Source organism: Odontesthes bonariensis, chromosome 6, assembly GCF_027942865.1.
Source record: "Odontesthes bonariensis isolate fOdoBon6 chromosome 6, fOdoBon6.hap1, whole genome shotgun sequence".
NCBI classification, from domain to species: Eukaryota; Metazoa; Chordata; class Actinopteri; order Atheriniformes; family Atherinopsidae; genus Odontesthes; species Odontesthes bonariensis.
Genome location: NC_134511.1, coordinates 1143743 through 1164879, shown reverse-complemented (window position 1 = coordinate 1164879; position 21137 = coordinate 1143743). Strand labels below are relative to the sequence as shown.

General features: G+C 49.8%; 1 protein-coding gene across 1 annotated transcript; it reads left to right on the top strand.

The window, feature by feature from the left end:
• Positions 1–4347: 4347 nt before the first annotated feature.
• On the top strand, positions 4348–19271 carry kazald3 (Kazal-type serine peptidase inhibitor domain 3). Its single transcript, XM_075468879.1, has 4 exons — positions 4348–5084; positions 7159–7319; positions 7393–7540; positions 18964–19271. Exons 1-4 carry the CDS (start codon positions 4544–4546, stop codon positions 19047–19049), a joined length of 936 nt encoding a protein of 311 aa, XP_075324994.1. The 5' UTR covers positions 4348–4543; the 3' UTR covers positions 19050–19271.
• The last annotated feature ends 1866 nt before the right edge of the window (positions 19272–21137 follow it).

Below are 21137 nucleotides of genomic sequence, written 5' to 3'. Positions count from 1 at the left end.
CTCAGCGGGCTGGAAGTACCACCAGGTGGACCGAAGCGTCTCTGTCTGCGGCTGCATCACTGCTACTCTGCCCCTCCTGCCCCGCCTCCCCCCGGCAGCGTCTCTCCGGTGCCGCGGTGCCGCCCCCTGCTGGTAGCGCTGCTGCTCTGCGGCCTGCTGCTGATGGTGCTGCTGCTGCTGTGGAACTACCACTGTCTGCTGGTGTCCCACACATGTTCGCCCCCGGGGGACCAGGAGTAGGCGGGGTCACCACCCCGTGGACTCACGTCTGTGGACCACCTGAGACTGGTCTGAACTGAAACCAAGCAGAAATATGTTAAAGAAGAAATTAAATAAAACGATAGAATTCACCGAGTTTTTTGTGGGTTTTTTTTATGTTTCAAGAATATTTTTACTGATGGAAAAAATAAGATAAAAACGTTGTAGTGGCCATTTGTCCATAAAAAAAACAAATTAAACTTGAACCAAACAAAATCAAAAGGCCACTGATGCATCATGGGGGATGTGGTTTAACGCAGGCAAAAGAAGATGAATGTCCAAAAATGAATTCTTGCGTTTTTCTGATTATTTATTTACAAACAATAAAACAAACAAAAGAACAAAGAAAACCTGCTGCTCTCTCCTTTTCCTGGTAAAAACCATCGGCCCACCCCGGTGCATGCTGGGACTCCAGGTGCCCAGTGTGGCCCAATTAGCAAAATAGTCTAAACAAATAACAAACAAAGAATATAAGCAAGAAAAATCTAATCTAAATAAAGCACTGAAATTAATCAAATAAAGTTACTCATAATTAGCAAATTAAATTTACAACTAGAACCAAAAAAAAACTAACTTTACAAATAGCTCCTACATACGTCACTAAACAAGACCTATTTTAAAGGATGGTAGCTGGTAGTATTATAGTGTTATAATAAGGGCTGGGCGAGTTAACTTGCGCATTTTATCGCGCATTAATGCAGGTTTTTTTAATTTTTAAATTTTTTTATTTATTTTATTATTGTAAAAGTCTGTTGCACACAGGCTTTTATTTTGTAAAAGTCTGTTGCTCACAGGCTTTTATTTTGTAAATTTCTGTTGCTCACAGGCTTTTAATTTGTAAAAGTCTGTTGCTCACAGGCTTTTATTTTGTAAAAGTCTGTTGCTCTCAGGCTTTTATTTTGTAAAAGTCTGTTGCTCACAGGCTTTTATTTTGTAAAAGTCTGTTGCTCACAGGCTTTTATTATTGTAAAAGTATGTTGCTCTCAGGCTTTTATTTTGTAAAAGTCTGTTGCTCACAGGCTTTTATTATTGTAAAAGTATGTTGCTCACAGGCTTTTATTTTGTAAAAGTCTGTTGCTCACAGGCTTTTATTTTGTAAAAGTCTGTTGCTCACAGGCTTTTAATTTGTAAAAGTCTGTTGCTCACAGGCTTTTATTTTGTAAAAGTCTGTTGCTCACAGGCTTTTAATTTGTAAAAGTCTGTTGCTCACAGGCTTTTATTTTGTAAAAGTCTGTTGCTCTCAGGCTTTTATTTTGTAAAAGTCTGTTGCTCACAGGCTTTTATTTTGTAAAAGTCTGTTGCTCTCAGGCTTTTATTTTGTAAAAGTCTGTTGCTCACAGGCTTTTATTTTGTAAAAGTCTGTTGCTCACAGGCTTTTATTATTGTAAAAGTATGTTGCTCTCAGGCTTTTATTTTGTAAAAGTCTGTTGCTCACAGGCTTTTATTATTGTAAAAGTATGTTGCTCACAGGCTTTTATTTTGTAAAAGTCTGTTGCTCACAGGCTTTTATTTTGTAAAAGTCTGTTGCTCACAGGCTTTTAATTTGTAAAAGTCTGTTGCTCACAGGCTTTTATTTTGTAAAAGTCTGTTGCTCTCAGGCTTTTATTTTGTAAAAGTCTGTTGCTCACAGGCTTTTATTTTGTAAAAGTCTGTTGCTCACAGGCTTTTATTATTGTAAAAGTATGTTGCTCACAGGCTTTTATTTTGTAAAAGTATGTTGCTCACAGGCTTTTATTTTGTAAAAGTCTGTTGCTCACAGGCTTTTATTTTGTAAAAGTCTGTTGCTCTCAGGCTTTTATTTTGTAAAAGTCTGTTGCTCACAGGCTTTTATTTTGTAAAAGTCTGTTGCTCACAGGCTTTTATTATTGTAAAAGTATGTTGCTCACAGGCTTTTATTTTGTAAAAGTCTGTTGCTCACAGGCTTTTATTATTGTAAAAGTATGTTGCTCACAGGCTTTTATTTTGTAAAAGTATGTTGCTCACAGGCTTTTATTTTGTAAAAGTCTGTTGCTCACAGGCTTTTATTTTGTAAAAGTCTGCTGCTGTCTGCTGTGGAACAGGAAAAGAAAGTAATCGGCGGATCCACCAAACATGGAGAAGGGTACGGAACTTTTACTCGGCCATTTTCATTTTAAAGTTCTTCCAGACGGCGGAGTCGACAGAACCAAAGTCATCTGTAAACTCTGCCAAGTTGAATTGTTTTCTCAGCGTAGTAGTTCCAGTCTAAAATATCACTTAAAGGCAAAACACACAACTGATAGCAGCAAGTCATTCAAGGAAACAGACAGTGGAGCGAGGCTTCTACATAAAAACTACAGAAAGATGCTGATGTTAAAAGTGTGTTTGCACAACAAATGTTATGGCACTTTCATTCATATGGCAGCACATTTAAAATAAAGCTAAATGCTAAAAGCTATACGCTACTTTTGGATTCATTTTTGGATTCTGCGTACAAATGCGATTAATCGTGATTAATCAGGGAAATCATGTGATTAATTAGATTAAACATTTTAATCGTTGCCCAGCCCTGATAAAAGGATTATAACACTGTAACACTACCAGCTACTAAATACTACTGAAACTGGGAGGAGCTACATCGTTTCTGTGCAACAGGTCCGACATGAAACTGGACTGTTTCTGTTTTCTTCCATAATTAAAGACTCAGTGTAATACGTCATGTGACCATCTGAGGCAGGAGGTCCAGAGTTTTAACACCTGCTGAGGAACAGAAGGTTTTTAGTATGTTCTGACTTGTAAAACTTTAGATTTTTAAAGCGGGAAACCTTTTCCATGTGACTGTCAGTGCTGTCAGAGAGCCCTGAAACACAAAGCGGAGGAGGAGGAGCTTCTTCATCCACTTTCTAACACCAGGACACACTGTGGACCCTCACAGTGTCTCCAGGAAGGGGTCTCCATGAAGACAAAGGGGTCTCTGTCTGTAGCCCCGGCCCTGAGACATTCTGGAGACCCCTGAGTGTCTCTGTGAGGGCCCCAGGACCTCCGGGAGGCCCCTGTGAGCCTCCCCAGACTTTAAAAGTCAGCTTCCTGCCCGTGATGAGTTCAGCATCTGTCTGGACTGATGGGGGCAGGGAGGCAGGGAGGGTGGACTGCCTCTCACATCCCCCCGACATCCCCCCGCTGTCTGAGCTGCTGTCTGAGCTGCTGTCAGCTGAGACACCCCAGACCGGAAACACTAACTGTGCCTCTTCAAAATAAAAGGGGCTGTTATAGATAGATAGATAGATAGATAGATAGATAGATAGATAGAGTGGATAGATAGATAGATAGATAGATAGATAGATAGATAGCTGAATGGGTGGATAGATAGATAGATAGATAGATAGATAGATAGATAGATAGATAGATAGATAGATAGATAGATAGATAGATAGATAGATAGATGAATGGGTGGATAGATAGATAGATAGATAGATAGATAGATAGATAGATAGATAGATAGATAGATAGATAGATAGATAGATAGATAGATAGATAAAGATAGATAGATAGATAAATGGGTGGATAGATAGATAGATAGATAGATAGATAGATAGATAGATAGATAAAGATAGATAGATAGATAGATAGATAGATAGATAGATAGATAGATAGATAGATAAAGATAGATAGATAGATAGATAGATAGATAGATAGATAGATAGATAGATGGATGGCTAGATGGATGGCTAGATAGATAGATAGATAGATAGATAGATAGATAGATAGATAGATAGATAGATAGATAGATAAATGGAGATAGATAGATAGATAGATAGATAGATAGATAGATAGATAGATAGATAGATAGATAGATAGATAGATAGATAGATAGATAGATAGATAGATAGATAGATAAATGGAGATAGATAGATAGATAGATAGATAGATAGATAGATAGATAGATAGATAGATAGATAGATAGATAGATAGATGGAGATAGATAGATAGATAGATAGATAGATAGAAGGATTGGGAACAAATGATGTGTCTCTGAACAAAACGTTTATCTCCACGAAGCCTTTTATTTTGAAGGGTCAGACCGGAAGCGCGCTGTTTTATTCTGGCAGACTGGATCTTGCGGCTCAGCTGTTCGGACCTCAGACAGAGTTCGGAACTTCAGCTCACAGAGACTCTCCGGACCTCGGCCTGCTCGGGTGTCTCCGGCTATTCTCGGCTGTTCTCGGAGGTCCGGGCGGACTGGAATGTGAGTTCTGGTTCTGAAACTTGGGGACAGACGCGCGGATTTCTCGGCTGGAGCTGACCCGGATCCCCGGTCCGGGTGAAGATGCGGGTTCTGGTTCTTCTGAGCCTCTTTGTGCACACATGCCGGGCCGTACCGAACCGGCTGCCGGACCTCGGCACCGACCCGCTGCGGGACTACGACCTGCTGGATGAGGCGCTGGGAGGCGAGCTGGGGCAGAACGGAACCGGCGGTTCTGCGAGCTGCGGGCCGTGTGAGCCGGACCTGTGCCCGGAGACCCGCGGCTGCCGGGCCGGGCTGGTTCCGGACCCCTGCGGCTGCTGTGAGGAGTGCGGGAACCTGGAGGGGCAAGCCTGCGACCCGGGGGCCCGGAGCGTGTTCTACGGGCTGTGCGGGACCGGGCTGCGGTGCCGGGCGGAGCCGCGGCCCGCAGGGGGAGCCGGAGGGGGGGAGGAGGAGGAGGAGGAGGAGGAGGGGGAGGAGGAGGAGTGCGTGTGCGTGTGCCAGGACCAGCAGCCGCTGTGCGGCAGCGACGGAACCACCTACATGAACATGTGTCGGTTCCGAGAGGCCCAGTTCTCCCAACCGGAGCTGCGGAGCAGCGGGACGGGCCCCTGCAGGACAGGTGAGGACACCTGTCTCACCTGTCTGTGTCTCACCTGTGTGTGTCTCACCTGTGTGTAGCTCACCTGTGTGTAGCTCACCTGTATGTAGCATGTAGCTCACCTGTATGTAGCTCACCTGTATGTAACTCACCTGTGTGTAGCTCACCTGTGTGTAGCTCACCTGTATGTAGCTCACCTGTATGTAACTCACCTGTATGTAGCTCACCTGTGTGTAGCTCACCTGTGTGTAGCTCACCTGTGTGTAACTCACCTGTGTGTAGCTCACCTGTGTGTAGCTCACCTGTATGTAGCTCACCTGTGTGTAGCTCACCTGTATGTAGCTCACCTGTGTGTAGCTCACCTGTGTGTAGCTCACCTGTGTGTAGCATGTAGCTCACCTGTATGTAACTCACCTGTGTGTAGCTCACCTGTGTGTAGCTCACCTGTATGTAGCATGTAGCTCACCTGTATGTAGCATGTAGCTCACCTGTATGTAACTCACCTGTGTGTAACTCACCTGTGTGTAACTCACCTGTGTGTAGCTCACCTGTGTGTAGCTCACCTGTATGTAGCTCACCTGTGTGTAGCTCACCTGTGTGTAGCATGTAGCTCACCTGTATGTAACTCACCTGTGTGTAGCTCACCTGTGTGTAGCTCACCTGTATGTAGCATGTAGCTCACCTGTATGTAGCATGTAGCTCACCTGTATGTAACTCACCTGTGTGTAACTCACCTGTGTGTAGCTCACCTGTGTGTAGCTCACCTGTGTGTAGCATGTAGCTCACCTGTGTGTAACTCACCTGTGTGTAGCTCACCTGTGTGTAGCATGTAGCTCACCTGTATGTAACTCACCTGTATGTAACTCACCTGTGTGTAACTCACCTGTGTGTAGCTCACCTGTGTGTAGCTCACCTGTATGTAGCATGTAGCTCACCTGTATGTAACTCACCTGTGTGTAGCTCACCTGTATGTAGCTCACCTGTATGTAGCTCACCTGTATGTAGCTCACCTGTGTGTAGCTCACCTGTATGTAGCTCACCTGTATGTAGCATGTAGCTCACCTGTGTGTAGCTCACCTGTATGTAGCTCACCTGTGTGTAGCATGTAGCTCACCTGTGTGCAGCATGTAGCTCACCTGTGTGCAGCATGTAGCTCACCTGTGTGTAGCTCACCTGTGTGTAGCTCACCTGTATGTAGCATGTAGCTCACCTGTATGTAGCTCACTTGTGTGTAGCTCACTTGTGTGTAGCTCACCTGTATGTAGCTCACCGGTATGTAGCTCACCGGTGTGTAGCTCACCGGTGTGTAGCTCACCGGTGTGTAGCTCACCTGTATGTAGCTCACCTGTATGTAGCTCACCTGTATGTAGCATGTAGCTCACCTGTATGTAGCTCACCTGTGTGTAACTCACCTGTATGTAGCTCACCTGTGTGTAGCTCACCTGTATGTAGCATGTAGCTCACCTGTGTGTAGCTCACCTGTATGTAGCTCACCTGTGTGTAGCTCACCTGTGTGTAGCTCACCTGTGTGTAGCTCACCTGTGTGTAGCTCACCTGTATGTAGCATGTAGCTCACCTGTATGTAGCTCACCTGTGTGTAGCTCACCTGTATGTAGCTCACCTGTGTGCAGCTCACCTGTGTGTAACTCACCTGTATGTAGCTCACCTGTGTGTAGCTCACCTGTATGTAGCATGTAGCTCACCTGTGTGTAGCTCACCTGTATGTAACTCACCTGTATGTAGCTCACCTGTGTGTAGCTCACCTGTGTGTAGCTCACCGGTGTGTAGCTCACCTGTGTGTAGCTCACCTGTATGTAGCTCACTGGTGTGTAGCTCACCGGTGTGTAGCTCACCTGTATGTAGCTCACCTGTGTGTAGCTCACCTGTGTGTAGCTCACCGGTGTGTAGCTCACCGGTGTGTAGCTCACCTGTGTGTAGCTCACCTGTATGTAGCTAACCTGTGTGTAGCTCACCTGTGTGTAGCTCATCTGTATGTAGCATGTAGCTCACCTGTATGTAGCATGTAGCTCACCTGTGTGTAGCTCACCTGTATGTAGCTCACCTGTCTGTCTCACCTGTCCCACCTGTGTCTCAGTCCCTGTCATTAAGGTCCCCCCTCAGAGCCAGGTGAATGGGACAGGCAGCAGCCTGGTCCTCCTCTGTGAGGTCTTTGCGTTCCCGATGGCGCTGATCGACTGGAGGAAGGACGGAGGGGACGTGGTCCTGCCTGGGGACGACCCCCACATCTCTGTACAGGTACGCCTGACACCTGAAGCTGCAGCCCCGCCCCCTGTTAAAGGAGCAGTCCAACATGTCCTCTGTCTTCTAGTCCAGGGGTGGTCCTCTTAAATTCGAGCTTTCCAGTTGGCTGCAGATTGAGGGGGCGGAGCCAGGTGACTCTGGAACCTATCGGTGCACTGCGCATAACAACCTGGGATCTGTGTCCGCCTCAGCTGTACTGGGAGTCCTGGGAGCAGGTGAGTGAGACCACCTGTCCCCACCTGTCCCCACCTGTCCCCACCTGTCCCCACCTGTCCCCACCTGTCCCCACCTGTCCCCACCTTTCTTCGCCTGTCCCCACCTGTCCCCACCTGTCCTCACTTGTCCTCACCTGTCCCCACCTGTCCCCACCCGTCCCCACCCGTCCCCACCTTTCTTCGCCTGTCCCCACCTATCCTCACCTGTCCTCACTTGTCCTCACTTTTCCTCGCCTGTCCCTACCTGTCCTCGCCTGTCCTCACTTGTCCTCACCTGTCCTCGCCTGTCCCCCCCTGTCCTCACATGTCCTCACTTTTCCTCGCCTGTCCTCACCTGTCCCCACCTGTCCTCACTTTACATCACCTGTCCTCACCTTTTCCTCACCTGTCCCCACCTTTACTCACCTGTCCCCACCTGTCCTCACCTGTCCTCACCTATACTCACCTGTCCTCACCTTTACTCACCTGTCCCCACCTGTCTTCACCTATACTCACCTTTTCCTCACCCGTCCTCACCTGTCCTCCCTTGTCCTCACCTGTCCCCACCTGTCTTCACCTATACTCACCTGTCCTCACCCGTCCTCACTTTTCCTCACCTGTCCTCACCTGTCTTCACCTATACTCACTTGTCCTCACCTTTACTCACCTGTCCCCACCTGTCTTCACCTATACTCACCTGTCCTCACTTTTCCTCACCTGTCCTAACCTGTCTTCACCTAAACTCACTTGTCCTCACCTGTCCTCACTTTTCCTCACCTGTCCTCACCTGTCTTCACCTATACTCACCTGTCCTCACCTGTCTTCACCTATACTCACCTGTCCTCACCTGTCCTCACTTGTCCTCACCTGTCCTTACCTGTCTTCACCTATACTCACCTGTCCTTACCTGTCTTCACCTATACTCACCTGTCCTCACTTTTCCTCACCTGTCCTCACCTGTCTTCACCTAAACTCACTTGTCCTCACCTGTCCTCACCTGTCTTCACCTATACTCACCTGTCCTCACTTTTCCTCACCTGTCCTCACCTAAACTCACTTGTCCTCACCTGTCCTCACCTGTCTTCACCTATACTCACCTGTCCTCACTTTTCCTCACCTGTCCTCACCTATACTCACCTGTCCTCACCTGTCCTCACTTTTCCTCACCTATCCTCACCTGTCTTCACCTAAACTCACTTGTCCTCACCTGTCTTCACCTATACTCACCTGTCCTCACCTGTCTTCACCTATACTCACCTGTCCTCACCTGTCCTCACTTTTCCTCACCTATCCTCACCTGTCTTCACCTATACTCACTTGTCCCCACCTGTCCTTACCTGTCTTCACCTATACTCACTTGTCCCCACCTGTCCTCAATTTTCCTTACCTGTCCTCACCTGTCCTCACTTGTCTTCACCTGTCCTCACCTGTCCTCACCTGTCTTCACCTAAACTCACTTGTCCTCACCTTTACTCACCTGTCCTCAGCTGTCCTCACTTTTCCTTACCTGTCTTCACCTGTCTTCACCTATACTCACTTGTCTTCACCTTAACGCACCTGTCCCAACCTGTCCTCAATTTTCCTTACCTGTCCTCACCTTTTCCTCACCTGTCCTCACCCATCCTCACCCGTCCTCACTTTTCCCCACCTGTCCTCACTTGTCTTCACCTGTCCTCACCTTTTCCTCACCTGTCCTCACCCGTCCTCACCTTTTCCTCACCTGTTCTCACCTGTCCTCACCTTTTCCTCACCCGTCCTCACCTTTTCCTCACCTATACTCACCTGTCCTTACCTGTCTTCACCTATACTCCCTTGTCCTCACCTTAACTCACCTGTCCCCACCTGTCCTCAATTTTCCTTACCTGTCCTCACCTGTCCTCACTTGTCTTCACCTGTCCTCACCTGTCTTCACCTAAACTCACTTGTCCTCACCTGTCCTCATCTGTCTTCACCTTTACTCACCTGTCCCCACCTGTCTTCACCTATACTCACCTGTCCTCACCTGTCCTCACTTTTCCTCACCTTTCCTCACCTGTCCTCACCTGTCTTCACCTATACTCACTTGTCCTCACCTTTACTCACCTGTCTTCACCTATACTCACCTTTCCTCACCTGTCCTCACCTGTCTTCACCTATACTCACCTGTCCTCACCTGTCTTCACCTATACTCACCTGTCCTCACCTTTTCCTCACCTGTCCTCACCTGTCTTCACCTATACTCACTTGTCCTCACCTTTACTCACCTGTCCCCACCTGTCTTCACCTATACTCACTTGTCCTCACCTTTACTCACCTGTCCCCACCTGTCTTCACCTATACTCACTTGTCCTCACCTTTACTCACCTGTCCCCACCTGTCTTCACCTATACTCACTTTTCCTCACCTGTCCCCACCTGTCTTCACCTATACTCCCTTGTCCTCACCTTTACTCATCTGTCCCCACCTGTCTTCACCTATACTCCCTTGTCCTCACCTTTACTCACTTTTCCTCACCCGTCCCCACCTGTCCTCACCTTTTCCCCACCTGTCTTTACCTTTACTCACTTTTCTTCACCTGTCCTCACTTGTCCTCACCTATACTCACCTGTCCTCACCTGTCCCCACTTGTCCCCACCTGTCCTCACCTTTCCTCACCGGTCCTCACCCATCCTCACCCGTCCTCACTTTTCCTCACCTGTCCTCACCTGTCCTCACTTGTCTTCACCTGTCCTCACCTGTCCTCACCTGTCTTCACCTAAACTCACTTGTCCTCACCTTTACTCACCTGTCCTCAGCTGTCCTCACTTTTCCTTACCTGTCTTCACCTGTCTTCACCTATACTCACTTGTCTTCACCTTAACGCACCTGTCCCAACCTGTCCTCAATTTTCCTTACCTGTCCTCACCTTTTCCTCACCTGTCCTCACCCATCCTCACCCGTCCTCACTTTTCCCCACCTGTCCTCACCTGTCCTCACTTGTCTTCACCTGTCCTCACCTTTTCCTCACCTGTCCTCACCCGTCCTCACCTTTTCCTCACCTGTTCTCACCTGTCCTCACCTTTTCCTCACCCGTCCTCACCTTTTCCTCACCTATACTCACCTGTCCTTACCTGTCTTCACCTATACTCCCTTGTCCTCACCTTAACTCACCTGTCCCCACCTGTCCTCAATTTTCCTTACCTGTCCTCACCTGTCCTCACTTGTCTTCACCTGTCCTCACCTGTCTTCACCTAAACTCACTTGTCCTCACCTGTCCTCATCTGTCTTCACCTTTACTCACCTGTCCCCACCTGTCTTCACCTATACTCACCTGTCCTCACCTGTCCTCACTTTTCCTCACCTTTCCTCACCTGTCCTCACCTGTCTTCACCTATACTCACTTGTCCTCACCTTTACTCACCTGTCTTCACCTATACTCACCTTTCCTCACCTGTCCTCACCTGTCTTCACCTATACTCATCTGTCCTCACCTGTCTTCACCTATACTCACCTGTCCTCACCTTTTCCTCACCTGTCCTCACCTGTCTTCACCTATACTCACTTGTCCTCACCTTTACTCACCTGTCCCCACCTGTCTTCACCTATACTCACTTGTCCTCACCTTTACTCACCTGTCCCCACCTGTCTTCACCTATACTCACTTGTCCTCACCTTTACTCACCTGTCCCCACCTGTCTTCACCTATACTCACTTTTCCTCACCTGTCCCCACCTGTCTTCACCTATACTCCCTTGTCCTCACCTTTACTCATCTGTCCCCACCTGTCTTCACCTATACTCCCTTGTCCTCACCTTTACTCATCTGTCCCCACCTGTCTTCACCTATACTCACCCGTCCTCACCTGTCCTCACTTTTCCTCACCCGTCCCCACCTGTCCTCACCTTTTCCCCACCTGTCTTTACCTTTACTCACTTTTCTTCACCTGTCCTCACTTGTCCTCACCTATACTCACCTGTCCTCACCTGTCCCCACTTGTCCCCACCTGTCCTCACCTTTCCTCACCGGTCCTCACCCATCCTCACCCGTCCTCACTTTTCCTCACCTGTCCTCACCTGTCCTCACTTGTCTTCACCTGTCCTCACCTTTTCCTCACTTGTCTTCACCTATACTCACCTGTCCTCACCTGTCTTCACCTATACTCACCTGTCCTCACCCATCCTCACCCGTCCTCACTTGTCTTCACCTGTCCTCACCTTTTCCTCACCTGTCCTCACCCGTCCTCACCTTTTCCTCACCTGTTCTCACCTGTCCCCACCTTTTCCTCTCCTCACCTGTCCTCACCTTTTCCTTACCTGTCCTCACCTGTCCTCACCTTTTCCTCACCTGTCCTCACCCATCCTCACCTGTCCTCACCTGTCCTCACTTGTCTTCACCTGTCTTCACCTATACTCACCTGTCCTCACCCATCCTCACCCGTCCTCACTTGTCTTCACCTGTCCTCACCTTTTCCTCACCTGTCCTCACCCGTCCTCACCTTTTCCTCACCTGTTCTCACCTGTCCCCACCTTTTCCTCTCCTCACCTGTCCTCACCTTTTCCTCATCCGTCCTCACCTGTCCTCCCTTGTCCTCACCTATACTCACCTGTCCTCACCTGTCTTCACCTATACTCACCTGTCCTCACCTTTACTCACTTGTCCTCACCTGTCCTCACCTGTCCTCCCTTGTCCTCACCTATACTCACCTGTCCTCACCTGTCTTCACCTATACTCACCTGTCCTCACCTGTCCTCCCTTGTCCTCACCTATACTCACCTGTCCTCACCTGTCTTCACCTATACTCACCTGTCCTCACTTTTCCTCACCTGTCCTCACCTGTCTTCACCTATACTCACCTGTCCTCACCTGTCCTCACTTTTCCTCACCTGTCCTCACCTGTCTTCACCTATACTCACTTGTCCTCATCTGTCCTCACCTGTCTTCACGTATACTCACCTGTCCTCACCTGTCCTCACTTTTCCTCACCTGTCCTCACCTGTCTTCACGTATACTCACCTGTCCTCACCTGTCCTCACTTTTCCTCACCTATACTCACTTGTCCTCACCTGTCCCCACCTGTCTTCACCTATACTCACTTGTCCTCACCTTTACTCACCTGTCCTCACCTGTCCTCACCTTTCCTCACCTGTCCTCACCTGTCCTCACTTTTCCTCACCTGTCCTCACTTTTCCTCACCTGTCCCCATCTGTCTTCACCTATACTCACTTGTCCTCACCTTTACTCACCTGTCCCCACCTGTCTTCACGTATACTCACCTGTCCTCACCTGTCCTCACTTTTCCTCACCTGTCCTCACCTGTCTTCACCTATACTCACTTGTCCTCATCTGTCTTCACCTATACTCACCTGTCCTCACCTGTCCTCACTTTTCCTCACCTGTCCTCACCTGTCTTCACGTATACTCACCTGTCCTCACCTGTCCTCACTTTTCCTCACCTATACTCACTTGTCCTCACCTGTCCTCACCTGTCTTCACCTATACTCACTTGTCCTCATCTGTCCTCATCTGTCTTCACCTATACTCACCTGTCCTCACCTGTCCTCACTTTTCCTCACCTGTCCTCACCTGTCTTCACGTATACTCACCTTTACTCACCTGTCCCCACCTGTCTTCACCTATACTCACTTGTCCTCACCTTTACTCACCTGTCCCCACCTGTCTTCACCTATACTCACCCGTCCTCACCTGTCCCCACCTGTCCTCGCCTTTTCCCCACCTGTCTTTACCTTTACTCACTTTTCCTCACCTGTCCCCACCTGTCTTCACCTATACTCCCTTGTCCTCACCTTTACTCACCTCTCCCCACCTGTCTTCACGTATACTCACCTGTCCTCACCTGTCCTCACTTTTCCTCACCTGTCCTCACCTTTCTTCACCTATACTCAGTTGTCCTCACCTGTCCTCATCTGTCTTCACCTATACTCACCTGTCCTCACCTGTCCTCACTTTTCCTCACCTGTCCCCATCTGTCTTCACCTATACTCACTTGTCCTCACCTTTACTCACCTGTCCCCACCTGTCTTCACGTATACTCACCTGTCCTCACCTGTCTTCACGTATACTCACCTGTCCTCACCTGTCCTCACTTTTCCTCACCTGTCCTCACCTGTCTTCACCTATACTCACCTGTCCTCACCTGTCACCGCCTGTCCCCGCCTGTCCCCACCTGTCCTTCCCTGTCCTTTCCTGTCCTCACCCGTACTCGCCTGTCTTCACCTGTCCTCACCTTTTCCTCACTTTTCCTCACCTGTCCTCACTTTTCCTCACCTGTCCCCACCTTTCCTCGCCTGTCCCCACCTGTCCTTCCCTGTCCTTTCCTGTCCTCACCCGTACTCGCCTGTCTTCACCTGTCCTCACCTTTTCCTGACCCATCCTCAGCTGTCCCCACCTGTCCCTACCTGTCCGTACTTTACACCAACTGTCCTTACTTGTCCTCACCTTTTCCTCACCTGTCCCCACCTTTCTTCACCTATACTCACCTGTCCCCACCTTTATTCACCTGTCCCCACTTTTCCTCACCTGTCCTCGTCTGTCCTCACCTGTCTTCACCTGTCCCCACCTGTCCTTTCCTGTCCCCACCTTTACTCACCTGTCCCCACCTGTCCTCACTTGTCCTCACCTTTCCTCACCTGTCCCCACCTTTACTCACCTGTCCCCACCTGTCCTCACTTGTCCTCACTTTTCCTCACCTGTCCCCACTTGTCCCCACCTGTCCTCACCTTTCCTCACCTGTCTTCACCTATACTCACTTTTCCTCACCGGTCCTCACTTGTCCTCACTTTTCCCCACCTGTCTTCACCTGTCCTAATCTGTCCTCACCTTTTTCCCACCTGTCCTCATCTGTCCTCACCTTTTCCTCACTTGTCTTCACCTGTCCTCACCTGTCCCCACCTGTCCTCACCTGTCCCCACCTGTCCTCACCTGTCCTCACCTTTTCCCCACCTGTCCTCACCTTTTCCTCACCTGTCCTCACCTTTTCCTCACCTGTCCTCACCTGTCCTCACCTTTTCCTCACCTGTCCTCACCTGTCCCCACCTGTCCTCACCTTTTCCTCACCTGTCCTCACCTGTCCTCACCTGTCCCCACCTTTTCCTCACCTGTCCTCATCTGTCCCCACCTTTTCCTCACCTGTCCTCACCTTTTCCCCACCTGTCCTCACCTTTTCCTCACCTGTCCTCACCTGTCCCCACCTTTTCCTCACCTGTCCTCATCTGTCGTCACCTTCTCCCCACCTGTCCTCACCTTTTCCTCACCTGTCCTCACCTGTCCTCACTTTTCCCCACCTGTCTTCACCTGTCCTAATCTGTCCTCACCTTTTCCCCACCTGTCCTCACCTTTTCCTCACTTGTCTTCACCTGTCCTCACCTGTCCCCACCTTTCCTCGCCTGTCCCCACCTGTCCTTTCCTGTCCTCACCCGTACTCGCCTGTCTTCACCTGTCCTCACCCCTCCTCACCTGTCCTCGCCTGTCCCCACCTGTCCTCACTTTACATCACCTGTCCTCACCTGTCCCCGCCTGTCCCCGCCTGTCCCCACCTGTCCCCACCTGTCCTTCCCTGTCCTTTCCTGTCCTCACCCGTACTCGCCTGTCTTCACCTGTCCTCACCTTTTCCTGACCCATCCTCAGCTGTCCCCACCTGTCCGCACTTTACACCAACTGTCCTCACTTGTCCTCACCTTTTCCTCACCTGTCCCCACCTTTCTTCACCTATACTCACCTGTCCCCACCTTTATTCACCTGTCCCCACCTTTCCTCACTTTTCCTCACCTGTCCTCGTCTGTCCTCACCTGTCTTCACCTGTCCCCACCTGTCCTTTCCTGTCCCCACCTTTACTCACCTGTCCCCACCTTTCCTCACCTGTCCTCACCTTTCCTCACCTGTCCCCACCTTTACTCACCTGTCCCCACCTGTCCTCACTTGTCCTCACTTTTCCTCACCTGTCCCCACTTGTCCCCACCTGTCCTCACCTTTCCTCACCTGTCTTCACCTTTACTCACTTTTCCTCACCGGTCCTCACTTGTCCTCACTTTTCCCCACCTGTCTTCACCTGTCCTAATCTGTCCTCACCTTTTTCCCACCTGTCCTCATCTGTCCTCACCTTTTCCCCACCTGTCCTCACCTTTTCCTCACTTGTCTTCACCTGTCCTCACCTGTCCCCACCTGTCCTCACCTGTCCTCACCTTTTCCCCACCTTTTCCTCACCTGTCCTCACCTGTCCCCACCTGTCCTCACCTTTTCCTCACCTGTCCTCACCTGTCCCCACCTTTTCCTCACCTGTCCTCATCTGTCCCCACCTTTTCCTCACCTGTCCTCACCTTTTCCCCACCTGTCCTCACCTTTTCCTCACCTGTCCTCACCTTTTTCTCACCTGTCCTCACCTGTCCCCACCTTTTCCTCACCTGTCCTCATCTGTCCTCACCTTCTCCCCACCTGTCCTCACCTTTTCCTCACCTGTCCTCACCTGTCTTCACCTGTCCTAATCTGTCCTCACCTTTTTCCCACCTGTCCTCATCTGTCCTCACCTTTTCCCCACCTGTCCTCACCTTTTCCTCACTTGTCTTCACCTGTCCTCACCTGTCCTCACCTTTTCCCCACCTGTCCTCACCTTTTCCTCACCTGTCCTTTCCTGTCCCCACCTTTACTCACCTGTCCCCACCTGTCCTCACTTGTCCTCACCTTTCCTCACCTGTCCCCACCTTTCCTCACCTGTCCCCACCTGTCCTCACTTGTCCTCACTTTTCCTCACCTGTCCCCACTTGTCCCCACCTGTCCTCACCTTTCCTCACCTGTCTTCACCTTTACTCACTTTTCTTCACCGGTCCTCACTTGTCCTCACTTTTCCCCACCTGTCTTCACCTGTCCTAATCTGTCCTCACCTTTTTCCCACCTGTCCTCATCTGTCCTCACCTTTTCCCCACCTGTCCTCACCTTTTCCTCACCTGTCCTCACCTTTTCCTCACCTGTCCTCACCTTTTCCTCACCTGTCCTCACCTGTCCCCACCTGTCCTCACCTTTTCCTCACCTGTCCTCACCTGTCCTCACCTTTTCCTCACCTTTTCCTCACCTGTCCTCACCTTTTCCTCACCTGTCCCCACCTTTTCCTCACCTGTCCTCATCTGTCCTCACCTTCTCCCCACCTGTCCTCACCTTTTCCTCACCTGTCCTCACCTGTCCTCACTTTTCCCCACCTGTCTTCACCTGTCCTAATCTGTCCTCACCTTTTTCCCACCTGTCCTCATCTGTCCTCACCTTTTCCCCACCTGTCCTCACCTTTTCCTCACTTGTCTTCACCTGTCCTCACCTGTCCCCACCTGTCCTCACCTTTTCCTCACCTTTTCCTCACCTGTCCCCACCTTTTCCTCACCTGTCCTCACCTGTCCCCACCTTTTCCCCACCTGTCCTCACCTTTTCCTCACCTGTCCTCACCTTTTCACCACCTGTCTTCACCTGTCCTCATCTGTCCTCACCTTTTCCCCACCTGTCCTCACCTTTTCCTCACTTGTCTTCACCTGTCCCCACCTGTCCTCACCTGTCCCCACCTTTTCCCCACCTGTCCTCACCTTTTCCTCACCTGTCCCCACCTTTTCCTCACCTGTCCTCACCTGTCCCCACCTTTTCCCCACCTGTCCTCACCTTTTCCTCACCTTTTCCTCACCTGTCCCCACCTTTTCCTCACCTGTCCTCATCTGTCCTCACCTTTTCCCCACCTGTCCTCACCTTTTCCTCACCTTTTCCTCACCTGTCCTCACCTGTCCCCACCTTTTCCTCACCTGTCCTCACCTTCTCCCCACCTGTCCTCACCTTTTCCTCACCTGTCCTCATCTGTCCTCACCTGTCCCCACCTTTTCCTCACCTGTCCTCACCTTCTCCCCACCTGTCCTCACCTTTTCCTCACCTGTCCTCACCTTTTCCACACCTGTCCTCACCTTTTCCTCACCTGTCCTCACCTTTTCCCCACCTGTCCTCACCTTTTCCTCACTTGTCCTCACCTGTCCCCACCTGTCCTCACCTGTCCTCACCTTTTCCCCACCTGTCCTCACCTTTTCCTCACCTGTCCTCACCTGTCCTCACCTTTTCCTCACCTTTTTCCCACCTGTCCTCATCTGTCCTCACCTTTTCCCCACCTGTCCTCACCTTTTCCTCACTTGTCTTCACCTGTCCTCACCTGTCCCCACCTTTTCCTCACCTCTCCTCACCTTTTCCACACCTGTCCTCACCTGTCCTCACCTTTTCCCCACCTGTCCTCACCTTTTCCTCACCTGTCCTCACCTTTTCCCCACCTGTCCTCACCTGTCCTCACCTTTTCCTCACCTGTCCTCACCTTTTCCTCACCTGTCCTCACCTTCTCTCCACCTGTCCTCACCTTTTCCTCACCTGTCCTCACCTTCTCTCAACCTGTCCTCACCTTTTCCTCACCTGTCCTCACCTTTTCCTCACCTGTCCTCACCTTCTCTCCACCTGTCCTCACCTTTTCCTCACCTGTCCTCACCTTCTCCCCACCTGTCCTCACCTTTTCCTCACCTGTCCTCACCTTCTCTCCACCTGTCCTCACCTTTTCCTCACCTGTCCTCACCTTCTCCCCACCTGTCCTCACCTTCTCCCCACCTGTCCCCACCTTTTCCTCACCTGTCCTCACCTGTCCTCACCTTTTCCTCACCTGTCCTCACCTTTTCCTCACCTGTCCTCACCTGTCCTCACCTTCTCTCCACCTGTCCTCACCTTTTCCTCACCTGTCCTCACCTTTTCCTCACCTGTCCTCACCTTCTCCCCACCTGTCCTCACCTTTTCCTCACCTGTCCTCACCTTCTCTCCACCTGTCCTCACCTTTTCCTCACCTGTCCTCACCTGTCCTCACCTTCTCTCCACCTGTCCTCACCTTTTCCTCACCTGTCCTCACCTTTTCCTCACCTGTCCTCACCTTCTCCCCACCTGTCCTCACCTTTTCCTCACCTGTCCTCACCTTCTCTCCACCTGTCCTCACCTTTTCCTCACCTGTCCTCACCTTCTCCCCACCTGTCCCCACCTTTTCCTCACCTGTCCTCACCTGTCCTCACCTTTTCCTCACCTGTCCTCACCTTTTCCTCACCTGTCCTCACCTTCTCTCCACCTGTCCTCACCTTTTCCTCACCTGTCCTCACCTTTTCCTCACCTGTCCTCACCTTCTCCCCACCTGTCCTCACCTTTTCCTCACCTGTCCTCACCTTCTCTCCACCTGTCCTCACCTTTTCCTCACCTGTCCTCACCTGTCCTCACCTTCTCTCCACCTGTCCTCACCTTTTCCTCACCTGTCCTCACCTTTTCCTCACCTGTCCTCACCTTCTCCCCACCTGTCCTCACCTTTTCCTCACCTGTCCTCACCTTCTCTCCACCTGTCCTCACCTTTTCCTCACCTTCTCCTCACCTGTCCTCACCTTCTCCCCACCTGTCCTCACCTTTTCCTCACCTGTCCCCACCTGTCTGTCTCTCAGAGGAGCTGTCGTCCTTCCTGGCCAACAGTATGTCTGAGATGAAGCAGCTGATGGACACCTCAGACTATGACCAGGACATCTACTGACCTCAAATGTCACTTCCTGTGTCCAGCGGAGACAGTGGACGCATCATTCTGTGTCAGACTTTGTGGCGATCCGCACCGATCAGCACCATGTAATTATTCTCAGTGTATGTGTCACTCTGCCGTGACGCGGACACGCTGAGCGTGTCGTCAACGTCGCAGGTTCGATTCCCCGAGTGTCCTGTCGGATCTGTTCCTGAGAAACTTCTGTTACTCAAAATAAAACGAAACAATGAACAAACGGCTGATTTTCCTTTTTCTTTACTGGCTCTTTATCTCTGACCTTTTTTTTTAGCTCCAGCCTGTTGAAATCCTTTAAAATGTAAAGTTTTCTTTCAGATGAAGCACAGAACACTTTGACAAGTCTTTGATACGCTGGAAAGTAGCTTCTTCCAGGTAACTAACAGCTGTTCTGATGCAGATACACGTTGTCTAGTTATTAATCAGTTACTACTCTGTTATTACTCAGTTATTACTGTTATTACTCAGTTATTACTTAGTTATTACTTAGTTATTACTCAGTTATAATTAGTTATAACTCAGTTATTACTGTGTTATTACTGTTAATACTTAGTTACTACTCAGTTATTACTGTGTTATTATTCAGTTATAACTCAGTTGTTATTGTGTTATTACTCAGTTATTACATGTTATTACTGAGAACCATCCTGTTTCCACAATAAGACCCAGGAATTAAAAGAACGAACACTTTCAAAGTGCTTATTTCCACCATCTGTACTCTGGAGTGTGGACGAGCCAGAGCAACACGTCCTGGATTCAACATGTTGATGAGAAACTCAGCAGTCTGAAATCTTTTCTGTGAATGTTTCATCAGGTTCGGCTCTGGTTTAGAGTGACTGTGAGCTGTGTGAGTAGGGATGGGAATCGAGAACCGGTTCTTGTTGAGAACCGGTTCCCAGTGTTTCAGTTCCTTGGAATCGTTTTGGCGATTTTGCAAACGTTCCCTTATCGATTCCAGTGGGCGCGAATGACATCATCACGCAGCGTTGCGTGGCGAGTCCAGCGCAGCCAGCAGCCAACAGTAAACATGGCGCCCAAGCGGTACAAACGCTGGAAAGTTTGGTTACACATCCCTAAAAAAGACGACAACAGGGCAACTTGCAAAGTGAATATTTCACCAAAGGGAGGAAATACTACCAACATGCAATAACTATGAATGAATGTCGCGTTTTCGATCCGCTCCGGACTAACGTTGGTGAATCTGAACCCAGCAACGTTAGCAACGTTAGCATGTCCTCGGCTAACACTGCAGGTAACTAACTAACAAACACTGCCTATCATGTTAGCGCCATTTGCCTGATTGTAAAAGCTGCTGTTAGTAACGGTTAAGGTTAAATGAATGCCTTCTCAGGCATTACATTTAGATGAAATCATGAGAGACAGAGCCTGACTGGCTCAGAGCCAGAGGCTGGTGGTACTACCCCCAGTTCACCTCTACCTCCAGCTTCTCCTTTCACCAGAGCAGGAAGAGTTAAATTACCCAGGCCAGGATAGACCAATGTGGACCTCACCGTTGTTGGGTTTGTGAGGTCATGACTCGTGTTACTTCTAAACTAAACAAAGTTGATGCTGATCGACCGGTTTGTTGTCCTTTTTCTCCAAATGAGAATCGATAAGGGAACCGACAAAGAACCGGATCGTTAAGCAGAATCGAAAATGGAACTGGAATCGTAAAAATCTGATCAATTCCCATCCCTAGGTGTGAGGCTTTAATGAACCAGGAACTGAACTTTAAGAAAGAAGATTATTTGTTCAGTGGATGCAGGATCCTTCAGCATTCCATCCAGCTGGAAACCCTGATTTAAACGTGGCGTTTCTGAACATTTCAGCGGAGGAGCTGCCGGGTCCTCGTCCTCCTCCAGCTGCAGAGCGCCTGAGGCCCGACATCCAGGAAACAAACTCCATGCTCAGACTGCTTTACTGAGCCAGACTCAGACCACAGGAAGCCAGAGATCCACTGAGACCGGCAGCAGCAGCAGAGGAATCCTCTCCGTCCGTCTGGAAGCTGAGCAGCATGTGGAGAAGCCATTGACCTCAGGAACACCTCGTCTGGTCCCTCCCCGTGGGGCT

Bases quoted from the DNA above. Each gene is read 5' to 3' on its own strand.
- kazald3 (XM_075468879.1), top strand. From the start codon at position 4,544: ATGCGGGTTCTGGTTCTTCTGAGCCTCTTTGTGCACACATGCCGGGCC. The intron at 7,320-7,392 runs GTACGCCTGACA...TCTGTCTTCTAG, and splicing joins ACCCCCACATCTCTGTACAG to TCCAGGGGTGGTCCTCTTAA. The intron at 7,541-18,963 runs GTGAGTGAGACC...TCTGTCTCTCAG, and splicing joins ACTGGGAGTCCTGGGAGCAG to AGGAGCTGTCGTCCTTCCTG.